At 61.7% G+C, this 14,842-nt stretch overlaps 1 protein-coding gene across 1 annotated transcript; it reads right to left on the minus strand.

Annotated features, from left to right (window-relative positions):
- Window positions 1-8,308: 8,308 nt before the first annotated feature.
- On the minus strand, window positions 8,309-14,125 carry INHBB (inhibin subunit beta B). The gene is made up of 2 exons (XM_033860330.2): window positions 13,480-14,125; window positions 8,309-11,003 (listed from the first exon to the last, which is right to left on the minus strand). Exons 1-2 carry the CDS (start codon window positions 13,925-13,927, stop codon window positions 10,228-10,230), a joined length of 1,224 nt encoding a protein of 407 aa, XP_033716221.1. The 5' UTR covers window positions 13,928-14,125; the 3' UTR covers window positions 8,309-10,227.
- Between the last annotated feature and the right edge of the window lie 717 nt (window positions 14,126-14,842).

The following is a 14,842-nucleotide window of genomic DNA, read 5'->3' on the forward strand; positions in this document are numbered from 1 at the left end:
CTTCACTCTTTTCTAATTCACCTCCGGAGCCCAGTTTCAGCTTCAGCCTGGAAGGAAGATTATGTTCACCCCAGTGACCCTGAGTTCCAGCCTCGACTTCCAATTCCTCAGGCGGGAGATTCACTCTGTTCCCCGGCGGCTGGGGTTACCAGGCCACCAAGGAGCAGACCCCACAGGCCAGGCCACAGTGTCCTGGTCCTGAAAGTTCATGCCAGCTCCTCCGTGTCACCCCATGTGACCTTGGGCAAGTCACTTCTGCCCTCTGCACTTGAGTTTCTTCGTCTGTGGAATTGAAATGATAATAACTCAAGAGTTGTGTTGTTGGTTGAAAATATGTCAAGGGCTAGGAGAGTTCTGGAACATCGTTAGATAACACTCCATCAGCGGTAGGTGTTGTGATTATTTCTGTTTTTTTGGCTGTGCTGCCTGGTTTGTGGGATCTTGGTTCCCCACCAGGGATGGAACCCGTGCCCCCTGCAGTGGAAGTGGGGAGTCGTAACCCCTGGACCTTCAGGCAATTCCCTGTGATGTTTATTATCTCATTTAATCCACACAAGCCTGTGAGGTAAATACTGTTCTAGCCCCATTGTATGATGAGGAAACGGAGACACAGAGAGGTTAAGTAACCACCCCAAGGGCACCCAGCTGGGGCACGGTAGAGCTGGAGTCTGGAAAGCCGGAGTCTGCCTGCCAAGCTCTTAACTCTCCACCTGCCCTGGCCTGTGTGCCCTCTCGGGAAGCCACAGGAGCAGAGAGCCCCGGGCTCAGGGCGGACCCTGTAGCGAGGTGCTCTGGGACCACCCAGACTGGAGGGGACCGCGTCCTCCAGAACGCAGGGCTCTCTGTGAGCCCACGGCCCGACCTCCTGCCCTTGGTGCTGTGCGCACGCTCATATATATCATAGTGCCGGCTGAGGGTCACATCTCAGTGGTTCAGACTCCGCTTAGGACGGACCCCATCGCCCTGTGCACAGAGCAACCGCTGGGCGAGTGTCTGGGTTACAAAGCTGAGCTCCATTCGCCATGGGGCCTCCAGGAAGTCAGTCCATCTCTGCCCCTTGGTTCCCCTCTGCAGAGCAAGAGGCTGGGTGGTCTTCTCCACGGTCCTATGATCTAACCAGCTTTCAGCCACGGCTCCCCACCCGCACCCCCCAGAACACTAAAGCCCCAAGGGCCTGCCTTCCCATGACTCCCAGAAGACAGAACAGGAGTTCCTTTCTTGACTTTCACCCAGAGTTCGCCCCCGGGGGAGAGACCACCGGCCTTGCCAACGCCGACCAGCCATCTCCCCTGCCCACTCTGGACACACAGGGGTTGGGGGCCCAGCCCAGCCTGGAGCTCAGGAGAGGTGGGGCACTGTGCAAAGCCACCATTCTGTCCCCCGCCACAGCTAGAGGCACCAGAGGACCTAGAATCATTCTGTAAGGGGTGCAGAGGTCGACAGCAAGCCAGCTCAGGATGCCCGCCCCTCCAGCGGCCCTGCCTCTTTGACAGGACAGCCGCTCGTCACAGCAGGGACCCATGGGGGCTGCAGGTGGCAGTCCTCAAAGAGACGCTAGAGCTGGGATGCTGGCTCCTATGCGGGCATTTACGAAATGAAGTCAGAGAAATGGATGAATGAACGACCATCTAGTCCAATCCCATTTCAAATGAGAAAAATACAGGCTAGAGACAGCAAAACGCTTGCCTGAGATCGCACAACGGAGTGGCAGGGCCCAGATAAGGCCACCCGTCAGCAAGCCTTTATTGAGCACCTGCTGCATGCCAGATACCGTTCCCAGCGCTGGGGAGACAGCGTGGCCCAAGCAGCTGGCGGGGGCGGGCGCGGGCCCTTGTCCTCATGGAGTTTCCAGTCCGCTCCTGGGGCCAGGGCGCAGGTCTTCGTCCCTGGCACTTTTCTGCACTGAAATAGCACAGAGGACCCTCCCCAGGCCCCACTCAGACCCTCCAGGGAGGGAGCAGACAGTGCTGGGTGGCGGACGGGCCCGCAGAGCCGACTCAGGACTGCGTAGTTTGCACTCCTTCCCGGCGGTAGGAGCAACAGTGATTGCTGCTGAGATGACTGACACTCATTAACGTGCCAGTCATCCCCAGGGGGGCGGCCCCCACCAACCGATTCCCGTCTCGGTGACTGATTCATTGAAGCTGAGCTTCTGTGATTCACCCTCGGGTGGCAAACTGCACTCTCACAGAGTGGACGACCAGGGCAGGAGGGTCTGCCCGCTCCGGGGGTCACACATCCCAGGGAGGAACTGGGGCGCCAGTGTGACACTTTTTGGGAGCCCGGGCACCGGGCTGCTCCCCATCGGGCTGGCAGTGCCATTGCCCACAGCAGCAGCCGCAGCTCCCCAACGAGGCTCAGCTTCACCCTGAATGAAGCCTGAACTACTCAGGGCAAACGACAGGCTTTGGAAGATGCTTTTGCCTGAACCCGCTGAAGGGTGCAATGTAACAAGCTGTGGTTAGGAGAGCCAGCATCCGGTCCTCGCCAGGGCCGAGCCTCTCCCTGGTCCTGTGGCCCCTCCTGCCTCAGTTGTTCCATCAGGGAAGTGGGTGAGGGGGGCGTCACCCCGAGACCTCTGTCCCTTCACTCATGTCACAACTGTGTGTGGAGCGTTTCCCAGCCCCAGGCTCAGGACGCTGTTGGGGTGAACGGCGCAGACGTTGGCTGCCCTAGAGTCCAGGTTGGCAGCCTCGTACGGAGGCAGGTGTGCGCCCGATCGGCGGCCTGGGAGCCAGGGCTCCTCCAGAGCGCTGACGGTGAAGCACAGGCAGCCAAGCAAAGAAGAGGAGAACGCGTGTTCCAGCCGAGGAAGGGCATCTGGAGGCACTGAGGCGAGGCGGTGGGCTCTGGATGGGAACCGCAGCCCCAGCACTGGGGCATGGAGAGACCTGGGGGCTCCGGGGGAAGGGGGCAGCCAGGCCTGGGGTCCTGGTGAGCCCATCAGCTGGCAGACTTCTTCCCGAAGCTGCAGGGCCATGGATGGGTTTTATACGGGAGCGAAAGACTTGGCCAAGTTTTCCATATACTACCTGGGAGGAGCTGGAGAAGGTCATGGGCATCTTTTGGAAGAAGATCTGTGATTCCCCCAACTGCAGTGCTGGCCTGCAGCTGCACCACCAAACAGGTGAAAGGACCAGCCTCTGGCCACCTGGCAGGGCCCAGGCAGCACCAGCCCTGCCGGCCCCCAAAGCAGGACTTACCTAAGACCCCAGGGGTAAAGCTGCACCTGCAGGCTGCCTCTGCAGGGCCGCCGGGCCAAGGCCCCCTGTGCTGTTTGTGCTGAGGGGGCTGCTCAACCCCCTCTGGGAAGGAGGAGGCCTCGAAGGGGCCCAGGTGGTCCTCGGAGCCCATCCCACGGCAGCAAAGTTAGGAAGCTGCCTCAGAGCCGCTCACCCGCCAGAGTAGTGCTGGGGCCCGGGGGGTGAGAGGCGGCCCCTGGGAGCCTCATCTGCCAGTGTGGACAGTGTCAGTAACTTAGCTCCATTAGGAGTGAACTCGCCCTAAAGCTCCGTCCCAGAGCCGGACGGCCTCAAGCCGGTGAGAGCCTTCCCCAGAGGCTGAGAAGCCAGGATGCAGGTGCAGGGAGGCCCAGCGCTCTCTCCACAAGGCCCAGAGCTCCCTCAGGGGTGGAGACTTCATCCAGATTCTCACACTCACACACACACACGCACGCACGCCTACAGGGGCCAGGAAGAACCCAGCCTGAGCGCAGCCAGCTGGGGGCCCGGGGACCTGATTTGTGCTCCCCCCAAAGGCCCTGCGGTAACGGCTGTGCAGACCCAGGCCCCCGCATCCCTCATTCCGGACAAGGGCTGCAAAGTACCTTGCGCTGCCGCGCATCCCACTTCCAGGGCCTCTCCAGGACAGAGCCAAGAGCAGCCCCTCTGCAGCCCCCAGTGCCCTGGGGCTCAGGGCCCTGAGGTTCTCTAGAGAACACTGAAGGGAGAGGAAGCACATTTGGAAGGCACAGACACAGCCTCTCCCCTGAATAGCTGTGAGGCCTGGAGCAAGACACTCCGCTTCCCCGAACCTCAGCTTCCACATCAGTAAAATGGGCACACGTCAGCTGCCCAGCAGGGAGGCTGTAAGGAAGCAGTGCATTTGCTGGCAGTAAGTTCTCAGTGAATGTTAGCAGACATCACTGTCAGCGCAGCCTCTGTGAATGTTCGTTGGATGAGAAGGAAAGAGTGTGCTCCGGGAGGGCTTCTGGGCGGAAGGGAGGGGCTCGGGAAGGGCATCCAGCACCACTCCTGACACACAGAAAACAGCAACAACGAACCCACACCCATGGGAGCCTGGCCTGTTCCAGGCACCTTAATGCACACGGCACCGCCTACACTTTGGGCCCCGTGGTGGGCACTGTCGTGGTCCCCATTTTACAGATGAGGCAACTGAGAGGTTAGGCCAGGATCACAAAACCCGGCGGGGGGATGGTGGGGGCAGGTGGCTCTGAGCCCACACTCCAGGCCGCCTCTTCCACCCCCAAGGGGCCCAGCAGCCAAACCCCTCACACCTGGCCAGGGAGGGCATGGGGCTGTCCCCACAGCCAGAGAGGAACAGTTCAAATTTCAGATGCCACGGCTCTCCGGGTATCCCAGGCAGCAGGCCTGGCATGAGTGAGCGGGTGGCCCCCTCCCAACTGAAAGCCAAGAAGACCCTCAGCCCCAGCCTCTCCTCTCCTCCAGGGAGGCCCCAGAACAGCCACGGCCCCCCCGCCCCCCTCCTCCTGGGCAACTCAGTGGCTATGAGTGATTGTGGAAACAACTCTTGGAAGCAAATCTCAGCTCTGCCACTTATGAGCTGTTCCAACCTCAGTGCATGGCTTTCTCAAACTTAACTTTCTCATCCATGAGATGGGGATAATGATACCTATTCTCCATCCAGCCCTGGGCTGTCGTGAGGACTAAAGTGAGATGATGCATGAATAAGAGCAAGCACCCAGGAAATGTTTGTTGAGTGACTAAAGGACTGACCAGATAGTGCCATTCTACTTTTTTTTTAATATAAATTTATTTATTTATTTTTTGGCTGCATTGGGCCTTCGTTGCTACACGCGGGCTTTCTCTAGTTGCAGCGAGCGGGGGCTCCTCTTCGTTGCAGTGCACGGGCTTCTCATTGCAGTGGCTTCTCTTGTTGCGGAGCACGGGCTCTAGGCGCACAGGCTTCAGTAGTCGCAGCACGCGGGCTCAGTAGTTGCGGCACGCAGGCTCAGTAGTTGTGGCACAAGAGTTCAGTTGCTCCACAGCACGTGGGATCTTCCCCAACGAGGGCTCGAACCCGTGTCCCCTGCATTGGCAGGCGGATTCTTAACCACTGCACCACCAGGGAAGTCCCCATTCTACTTCCAAAGTGCTCCGGCTTTGGGGCTGCAGGGACACCACAGTGACGCCCCCCAACCCGGCACTGAACGGCCAGGGCAGGGCAGCAGGGCTGTGAAGACACACTGAGGGTGAACACGCGGGCCACAGAAATGGTGCCTGCACCCACGCCTGCTCCCAGCACCTGTCTGGCAAGAGGGTGATCTAGCCCAGATTTAAAAATATAACGAACCCCATCACCGTGTATAACTGGCCAAGGGCATCATTTTTTGACAAGGAAGTAAATGAAAATGGCAAGAAATACACACAGACAACCGAGCAACCACACCCCACAATCACAGTCTCACACCCCACAGGGTCTCACACTCACTCAGCCACACAACCTCAGACCCGGGCAAACTCACACGCAGCCCACCGCGCACGGCCACGGACACAGACAGCCTCACGCCCTCCACGGCTCAGCAGACAGGCAGACGCACCTCCAGGCGCAGAGCCGCACGTCACGCAGCCTCACCCGCAGCCCATCCCCACCCCCACTCGCCCGGCCCGGCGCCCAAGCACGGCTCACCCCAGGCCTCGCAGACCGCAGGCCCGGCCCTCCGGCAAAGCCCGCAGGTAATCTGCCGCTTGCTCCAAACATCCCACTGAAAGCCCAGCGACCGGGGCCTCTGGCCACTGGCAGGGTGTTTTGTTTCGGCTTCTTTGCCTGCAAAGGCACACTTTCCCCAGCCTGCAGCCGTCTCCGTGGCTTGGCGACAGCCTGTGGCCTCCCCGCCCCCTCCCGCCCTCTCAGGAGGCCCAGGAGGGGAGCCTGCCAGGCCCCTTGGGGGTCCCCAGCAAGAGTTCCCACAGGGCTTTGCCGAGGGCATGGTGCGGGGCCAGCGCAAGCTCCAGGTGGGCCAGGGGTCCGGCCCGGTGCAGCCGCCCTCGCCTGCAACTGCAGCAGGGACCCTCAGCCCCGCCGGGCGGCCACGGCATCACGCCCAAGGGGGCTGGAGGAGGAAGCAGATGCAGGACACCCCTGGAGGCCCTGCTTCCTGGACCCTCCGTGTGCCTGTCTGGGAAATGGGGAGAAGCGACGGGAGGGAAGAGTGGGGGGTCCTCTCGCCCCCCACCCCGCCCCCAGCCTCAGACTCCACTGGGTCGCTGAAGGTCAGCCAAGGGCGAAGCCGGAGCGTGGAAGTAGCTGAGGCGGGTGGGGCGGGCTGCTCCGGCTCTGGCTGGCCCGGCCTGACGCACCGGCCCTGTGAGAGGCTAATGGCCTCGTGGCCTGAAGAAGGAAGAGAGGGACAGAGGGGAGGAGAGCAGGAAGGCCTGGGCTGGGGGGGAGGTGGGCAGCACAGGAGGCTCACTCTCTGGGCTGCAGCGGAGGCTCCAGGGGCGCCTCTGGGGAGAGGTGGGACCCTAGGCCAGGACCCCTGGGAAGAGGGGGAGGGAGAGCATGTGGGGAAAAGCCACCGGGAGGAAAGAACAGAGAGGCAAGGACCACAGAAGCACAGGGAGGAAGCCGCACGGTCCTGTGGGGGAGGAGGCCCAGCCCCGGGACAGGGATGCAGCCTGTCCTCAGGGGGACAGCAAGTGGCCCCCGCCATCGCCCCGGCGGGGGGCAGCTGCGGGGCTGACCCCTCAGGGCACACACCGGCACAGGGCAGCAGGGCGCTACTCGGGGACCGCGTCTGCCGGCCGCTGGCCTCCAACCTCGGAATCCCAGGCCATTCCGGGGCCCCCCCCGCAGGACCCGTGGGCCACCCTGTGACCCAGGAGGGCGCCTGGAGACGCTCAGTGTCGAAAGAGCAGAGGCACCCTGGTGACTGCGGCCGAACTTCCTGGGCCGGGGACAGCTGGACGGCGGCTTTTACAGCCTAACACGCCCAGGCCAGGCCTGTCTCTGCGAAATTTTCTTCTTTGCCCCCGTTAACTTTTACACCATCTCGAGACACCACAGATGAACAAATGCACCCCTCAGACGAAAGCCTGGCAGGCAGCAGCTCTCTTGGCCGGGCAAAGACTAGAAAAAGACAGAGGCCAGAGGCTGCCGTCCTGCCACTCGCTGGCCATGTGAATCGAGGTGGCCCTCCGGCTGCCCAGAGCTCCCTCAGTTTCCCAGTTGTTGGCTTAATGCGGTTAGATAACCCCTAAGGTCCCACTTGTTCAACCTGAGATTTCTGGGAAGACCACGTGTGACCCCCAAACCACACGCTGTAGCCCCTCTGTCCCTGTAGGGCCTCTGATGAAGCAAGGCCTCAGCCCTGCGGTCCTGCCAGGGGAACAGGTGGACCAGCACCTGTCTGGCAAGAGGACTCAAATGCCCAGGGTGCCTGTCCGGTCTCCGTGACCTCAGGTAAGCCCTGAACCTCTCTGAGCCTCAGATTCCAAACTCCGGGAAACGCCATTTCCCACAAAGGCATGATGATACAAGGGCGGCCTGCCAACAGCATCCGCTGGGTACCTCCGGGCATCCCTGCAACCGCAGTTGGGCCGGTGTCACTACTACCACCACCACCACCTACGGCCAGTTAAAATCCCCACAGGAGAGGACACCTGGCATCCCCAGGGCCTTATTTCTGGCTTCCATCCCAAGACGGTAACCTCTTCCGGGTCGCAGTCGCCTCTGTTAGTAAATGGGGATGGGGATGGGGTCAGGTGGGCTTCAACCTCCCAGGTTTCACATGTGCTCCCAGGGAAGGGGCTTAACCGGCACTTTCCAACGGTACTAGACGCGGCCTTCGTGCAACATTAGTCTCGGGACTAGAAGAGTAAACAAATGTGTAATTCATGAATTTGCTAATTGTCCTGCATTTGGATCTCCTGCCACTTTTCCTAGACTCTCTGCCTGACATCCGAGCTCGTGGCAAGGACTCAGAGAATGCCGGGAGCTGCCCAGGGAGGCAACTGGCATCAAAGCCGTATACCGGGACTCGCCCTCCCCCCGCAGCTGCCCCCTCGAGCCCAGAGCCCACCACCCCAGACACCACACAAGGCAGGAAGCCCGTGGCACTCCATCTTTTATTTCCTTGAACTGTACACAAATGTAAAATACTTTAACAGCAAGTCTACGGGAAAATTGTTTGGTTTTAAATTATTATGAAACAGAACCTAAGGGGAGCTTTATTAAATAAACACAAAGATGGGGATTTAAGGATACACACCTGCATCCTACCATCGTCTTCTTTACTCTACCTTCTGGGTGTGTAAGGATAGAAAAGACACATCAAACTGAATAAACAAAATCCATTTATACCCTGAAACACTGGCAGGCCACTCAAGGGATTGTTCAGAACGTCCACCTCACATAAGATGGCCTCACCATCTAATAAAAATTAAAACTGATCTGTTGGCCTCTTTGGTTCCAAAATTATGTATAATACATTTAACTGTATTTTTTTTTGCTGCTATAAAAATAACTTCTTTTTCAAATGGCAGTTTCTGACTAATCATGCAACTAAATCAGTGCAAACATTAAAAGCAATCATTCGCTTAAAAAAGAAGCAAAGGATTTCATTTCAAGTATAAAAAATATAAAAAGAGTCGTACGAGTCCAGTCTCATCTAGCGTGGGTCAACCCTTTACATTGCATAGCTCACGTGGCACTTGGACCTCTGGGGGCGAGCGAGCTCACTGCTCCACCAAGGGCCACTTCAGGACACACGCGGATAAGCAAGGGCTGTATCATGTGCGTTCGGGCGGGTGTGCAAGTGCTAGGAGGGGCGGGCGGGCGGGCGGGCGAGCAGGCGGGGGCCACATCTGTGGCCGGTGCTGGTGGCCGGGGGCCCACGTGGGCCACTTCTGCAAAGCAGCTGAAAGCCTCCCCGTTTCCCCAAGACCAGTTAAACTGCTGTGCTCCCTCAGCCTCTGCTGAGGGGGCGCCCCCCCAGCATTTCCAGAACGCCTTCACCCCACCGCTCCCTCCTCCTAAGAGCTCACCCCCACCTGCCTAAGAGTCATTTCCACTCCTCCCCAACCAGTCCTAGAGGAAGCTCCCCAGGGAAGGGCAGATTGCAACTTTTTTCTTTCCACTTGGAACAATTCAGAGTTTAACTTAAAAGGTCAGACCTGGTAGGAAAGTCCCTTTTCAATTGTACAACCGGAACGAATGACCATTCAACTGCTAGTGATCAGTTAAAGCATCAAATTAAGACCCTTCTCCTCTCCCTCCCTCCCCACCCCCAAAACACACACACATACACACATACACACACACACACACACAGAAGTCGAGGCAGGGACCCAAGCAACAGTCAAACGGTCACTGCCACAGCCCCACCGTCTCCGGCAGGTGATGTCCTTTCTGGGCCTCCTTCCCTCTCCAAGGGCGGAAAAGGATGGGGGCTGCCCTGGTGCCGCAGCAGGAAGGATCCCAGGCGGGGGAACGAAGCCCACGCGTTGGAGCCAAGAGATGCCGCGGCACGGCGGGCCCTGAACAGGCGACGGGGGACACGCGGCCATCGCCCGCGGCCCGCTCCCCACCTCCGCCTCTGCTGCTCCTCTGCGGGGCTCCCTCCCTCTCTCTCTCTGCGTCTCCGTCTTTGTGCTCTTCTGTGTGCTCGGAAGGCGCGATTCAGAGTGGCCAGGCCAGCTGGTGGGGATGGTGGCTGCTCACCCCACTCTCCGGGTGACAGGCGTTTGGGGCTGAGCTGCCCTTTGTCACCGCATCCGTTCGCTGCTATCGCGGAGGCTGCTGTGTGGGTGGCAGGGTGCCACCGGCTGTGCGCGTCCACGTGCGCACTGTCGAGTCTGCCATATCCGTGGAGGGCTCTCCCTCCGCTTTTGACTGATGGCTGGATGAAGAAGTAGGAAAATATCTCAGGCCTCCCCCGGGCACCTCCCGGGCAGCCCAGCGGCACCACCACGGCCCCCCTGCCGCGCACGGCGTGCCCCCCGCCGCGGGACCGTCTGAGCCCCGCCCTCAGGCGCAGCCGCACTCCTCCACGATCATGTTCGGCACGTCGCGCTTGACGATGTTGTACTCGTCGTCGAAGTAGAGCATGGACATGGTGCTCAGCTTGGTGGGGATGCAGCAGGAGTTCACGGTGCCCGGGTTCAGCCCCCGCATGCGGTACTGGTTCACCACGGCCGTGTGGAAGGACGAGGCCGAGCCGGGCACCCCCGCCAGGTAGGCCGGGCAGCTGCCCTCGCAGTAGTTCCCGTAGTAGCCGGTGGGCGCAATGATCCAGTCGTTCCAGCCGATGAGGCGGAAGTCGATGAAGAACTGCTGCCGGCAGCACAGGTTGGTCCGGCCGTCGCACTCCAGGCCCCGCTTGCGGATGCGGTGCCGGCTGTCGCCCAACCGCGCCTGCACCACCACGAAGGGCCGGTGCGACTCCTCGCCCGGGTGCACGAACACGGGCGCCACGGCCAGCTCCCGGCAGCCGTCGCACTGCACGTCCAGGCTGAGCCGCCGCTCGCCCCGCGCGAACAGGGCCTGGATGGGCTCGGTGAGCGGGAAGGTGTGCCAGCCGCTGCGCTTGAGGTCCACGCGCTTCTCCACCGCGGCCCAGCGCTCGCCGGGGCCCTGCTCCCGGAAGTACACCTTGACCCGCACCTTCCGCCGGCCGCCCTTCTCCAGCACGTAGGGCAGCAGCTTCAGGTAGAGCCATAGGCTGGCCTGCACCACGAACAGGTTCTGGTTGCCCTCGTTGGAGATGAAGAAGTACAGGCGGACCCGGGAGGAGGCCAGGCCATCTGCGGAGAAGCGGGAGAGCAGGCCAAGTTAGATCAAGGAGAACGTGAGGCGCCGGGAAACAGGGACTCTGCCGCGTGATGCTGGGCTTCGCACTGGCCACGCAGCTGGCCGGACCTGCCCACAAATTCCTCTCCTGGGGCCTGGGCCTCTGATGGTAACCTGGCAGAGGCGGGGAAAATCATTTCCCATCGAGAAACCCGGACCAGGTTGGAGTCGGAGGGTCAGGGCCTAGAAAACCCGGCCTCACCTCTCCCAGGCCAGGGTTCCCAGGAGACAGGCTGTCAGAACTCAAAGCTCAACAGAGGAACTTGTTAGGAGGCCAAGATCTTAACAAGTTGTTACGGGTATCTGTGAAATCCGAAAAACAAAACCAGGATCTCGCTGAGGATTTGGGGGTGGGTTGTTCTAGCAGAGTTTGGGTTCTTTTTTTTTTTTTTTTTTTTTTGGTTAACTTAGGGCATTGCAAAATCCAGCTGAGCCACCTACTGCCTCTTTGCAGTGTTTACCTAAGCATGATCTGCTCCAACCCCCAGTGGAACCTCCACTGCAAACAAGCCAGCTCTGCTTAGATTTCTGACACAGGAACGTGTGCGTTGCAGGCTGCAAAGTGCAGCCCTCGTTTCCGAGTAGCTCCAAGGGACAGGACACTGGGCTCTGAAACTTGAGGCCCACCCCTTTCACGAGACCCTGGCTCCCCGTGAATGGCACGTTCGAAATCTCCATGGATAAGGAGAACTGGCTTGTTAGTTTTCTCAATAATTTAGCTCAAGCAGAAGTGAGGCCATGCCAACCAAGAGGACTCCTCTCTCATCCTACATTTCAGTGACCCTTCTCTCTGACAATCTCTACATTTTTTTTTTTTTTTTTTTGCAGGAAGAACAAATAAGGCAACTGTGTGGCCTCCGCTGGTTTTATCAAACCTCCTACCACTGCCCCCCTCCCAGCCCCCTCCTCAGGCCCCGCCTGGCTCCTTTAATAACAGACATCTGACTTTGAAATGGGGGAAAGTGCAGCCTTAAAAGCTGGTCTTGGACGAGCTGCCTGTGACCTGAATCTGTTATTTATAAGTCAAAGAGCTGGCTCCGTGAAACGGACCAGAAATATAACAGCCCCCGCTGTCATTCTGTGCCACCGGGACCAAAAGGCCTCCTCGACCTTCCAGAATCACATTTCTACTCGGGGCCCCAAAGCACCGTTTAATCCAAGCTCTCTAATTGCATGTCCAGCTTCCCCTGACTGTCGGACAGCTAAAACGGCAACGTGTTTCTTTCTAAGCACAAACCAGCCCTGATTGTCTCTGCTTTGCTACACACCCGGCCATGCAAAACTTTTCATCCCTTTTCATCCCCAGGAGGCACCAGCACAGTCTGCCCGCTGCCTTGGGGGGTGGGGAGGGCATCTGCAGCCTGGGGACACAATTGCCACCAACCCCCCCAAGGCTCCCTGCCCACCCCACCCTGCCCAGGGCTTCCCCCTGCAACCTTCTCCGAAGTCCCCTGGGCACAAATGGGGCTGAGCTCCAGGCACAAAAGCCACCCGGCTCATTCAAGTCCTGAAAAGGACAGCGGAGCCGAGAGCAGTTGCAGCATTTCAGCACGAGCACATTTTACTCCTTCTTTTAAAGTTGGAAAGGTATTTTTCCTTGCTTGATTTTTACATTTAGACAGTGGTAGAAATTTACAATCCAGGGCCGGGGGAAAATTCCAGAAAGGACTCCGACCCTTTGTTAACTACGAACTCTACTGGCTCTAAGGCCAAGGAGCTGCTGCCGCTGCCAGGCGAGCCGAAAGGCACGGGGCTGCCCCGGAGCCGAGCCACTGTCTTTCTCTGCGTAAATGATGGGACCTGTTGAGAAGCCTGCCTTCCGCCCGATTCCAGTGCCCACACAATCGGAAGAGAGGTTGCCTAGCTCTTCCCAGCGAGGCTTCAGCAATCCTGGCAAGCCCACACCACCCGGCGATGGAAGCGGCCCCAGGGGCCTCTCACGCAGGCACACTCACACACACACCCACACACACACACACACACTCCTCCGGCCCACGGATATCAACAAGCACACATATCTCCATCCACACTGCTCAGCCTACACTCCGATCGTGGGATCGTGGGAAACAAAAACATTAAGCCATCACCGAGCGAATGCCCGCGGAGCCAGGGCCGCACGCATTGGCCGGGAGGGGGGCGCGCACCCGGAGGCGCTGGGGCCCGTTTCGGAGAGCGGGGTGGAGAGCAGAGCGCTCCGCGGCGGGGGTAGGGCAGCGGGAAGGGGTTGCTGCCCGCGGGAAGAGGTTGCTGCCCGCGGGAAGAGGACGACGACCGGGACGGAGCGCACAGGGCCCGAGGCGAGCGGGCTGGGCCGGGCCGGGAGTCCGGGTTCCCCCCAGGGCGCGCTGGCTGCGGCTGCGGCTGCGGCGGCCAGAGCCGGCGGGAAGGGGGTGGAGGGGGGAGCGAGGGCCGCTCGCGGGGCCGACCCACCTGTCTCCGCGAAGCTGATGATCTCGGAGACGCGCTCCTGGCCGTCGGCGCCCGGGCTGGCGTGGCCGTCGAGGTGCGGGATCTCCACCCGGCCGTCCTCGCGCACCTTGCCCGCGTGCAGCTTCCGCAGGGCCGTGACCATGGCGGCCTTGGGCACGGCGTGTGTGATGTTGGGCCGGCCCCGCATCTGCAGGCGGTTCAAGATGTGCCGCTTCACCGCCTCCAGGAAGTCGCCGTCCACCCGGCCCAGCTCTTCGGGCCGCCGGAAGCCGCCGCACGACGTGCAGGTGTCCTGCGAGCCGCCGGGAGCTCCGGGCGGCAGGGGCGGCGGCGGCGCGGCGGGCGACGGCGGGGGCGTGGGCGAGCCCCAGGCCTCGGGCCCCAGCCAGCCGGCCGCCAGCAGCAGAAGGCAGGCAGCCCCCAGCGCCCGACCGGGCAGCCCGTCCATGGTGCGCCGCTGGCGACGAGGGCGCCCGCCGCGAGGCGAGCCGAGCCGAGCGCAGGGCCGGGCTCCGGGCTCCCGGCGCGCCGCCCCGCCCCGCCCCCGCCCGCGCCCGCCCGGGCCTCCGCCCGCCCGCCGGGAGGGCCGCCGCCGGCTCACAGGGGGAGGGGGCCGGCCGGGCCGCGGGGGTTCCCGCGCGGCGGGGAAGGGGCCCCGCGGGTGCCGGAGAGACGCGCGGGGCTAGGCGGGGGCCGGAGGGTCACTGGCGCACGGGCGTCTCGGGGCGCCTCGGCATCCGCAGCCTTCTTCCCATCCTCTCCGCGTCGGGGCCCCGCAGCCCCCGCTCGGGTGAAGCGAAAGCGGCGGCAGCGGCGGCTCGGTCGCCGGGCGGGTAAGGTGGCGAAAGGGCCGGTCGACGCAACTTGGCCGAGACGGAAACGAAGGCGCCTGGGCCCCCGGAGCGGAGCCTGCCGCGGCTTGGCGCGGCGCTGCGGCGGGCGCTGCGGCGGGGCCCCGCGCTCGCACCTGAGCGCCTCAACCTCGCGCCGAGGAAGGGCCGCCGGCGGCGGCGACGGGCGGGTCGTCCTCGCCGCGGGCCGGCGAGTGGGCGGCGGAGCGGAGCGAGCGCGGCGCCGGGAGCGCCGGGGAGCACGGGCCCGCTCAGAGGCGGCTTGGAGCCCCGGGCCGCGGGCCCTGCAGTCCTCCCTGCGCGTCACACGGCAAAGTTGTCTCCAGGCTCCCCGGGCGCCGCATCCACCGGCGGGCGGGCGGGCGGGCCGGCCGCTGCGCGCTCCGCCGGGGCCTCTGCTCCGCCCGCCTCCTCGCCGCCTGCCTCCCTCCGCCCGCCTGCGCGGGCCGGCGGGGCGCGGGGCGCCGGGCGAGGTAGGCGAGGCGGCGGCGGGGCCCACTTCGCCCCGGTCT

Source organism: Tursiops truncatus, chromosome 7, assembly GCF_011762595.2.
Source record: "Tursiops truncatus isolate mTurTru1 chromosome 7, mTurTru1.mat.Y, whole genome shotgun sequence".
NCBI lineage: Eukaryota > Metazoa > Chordata > Mammalia > Artiodactyla > Delphinidae > Tursiops > Tursiops truncatus.

What these genes read in the sequence shown, in the direction of transcription:
- INHBB (XM_033860330.2), bottom strand. Translation starts at nt 13,927, where the DNA reads ATGGACGGGCTGCCCGGTCGGGCGCTGGGGGCTGCCTGCCTTCTGCTG. An exon ending in CATCAGCTTCGCGGAGACAG is followed by an intron (nt 11,004 to 13,479) that starts GTGGGTCGGCCC and finishes GCTTCTCCGCAG; the next exon opens with ATGGCCTGGCCTCCTCCCGG.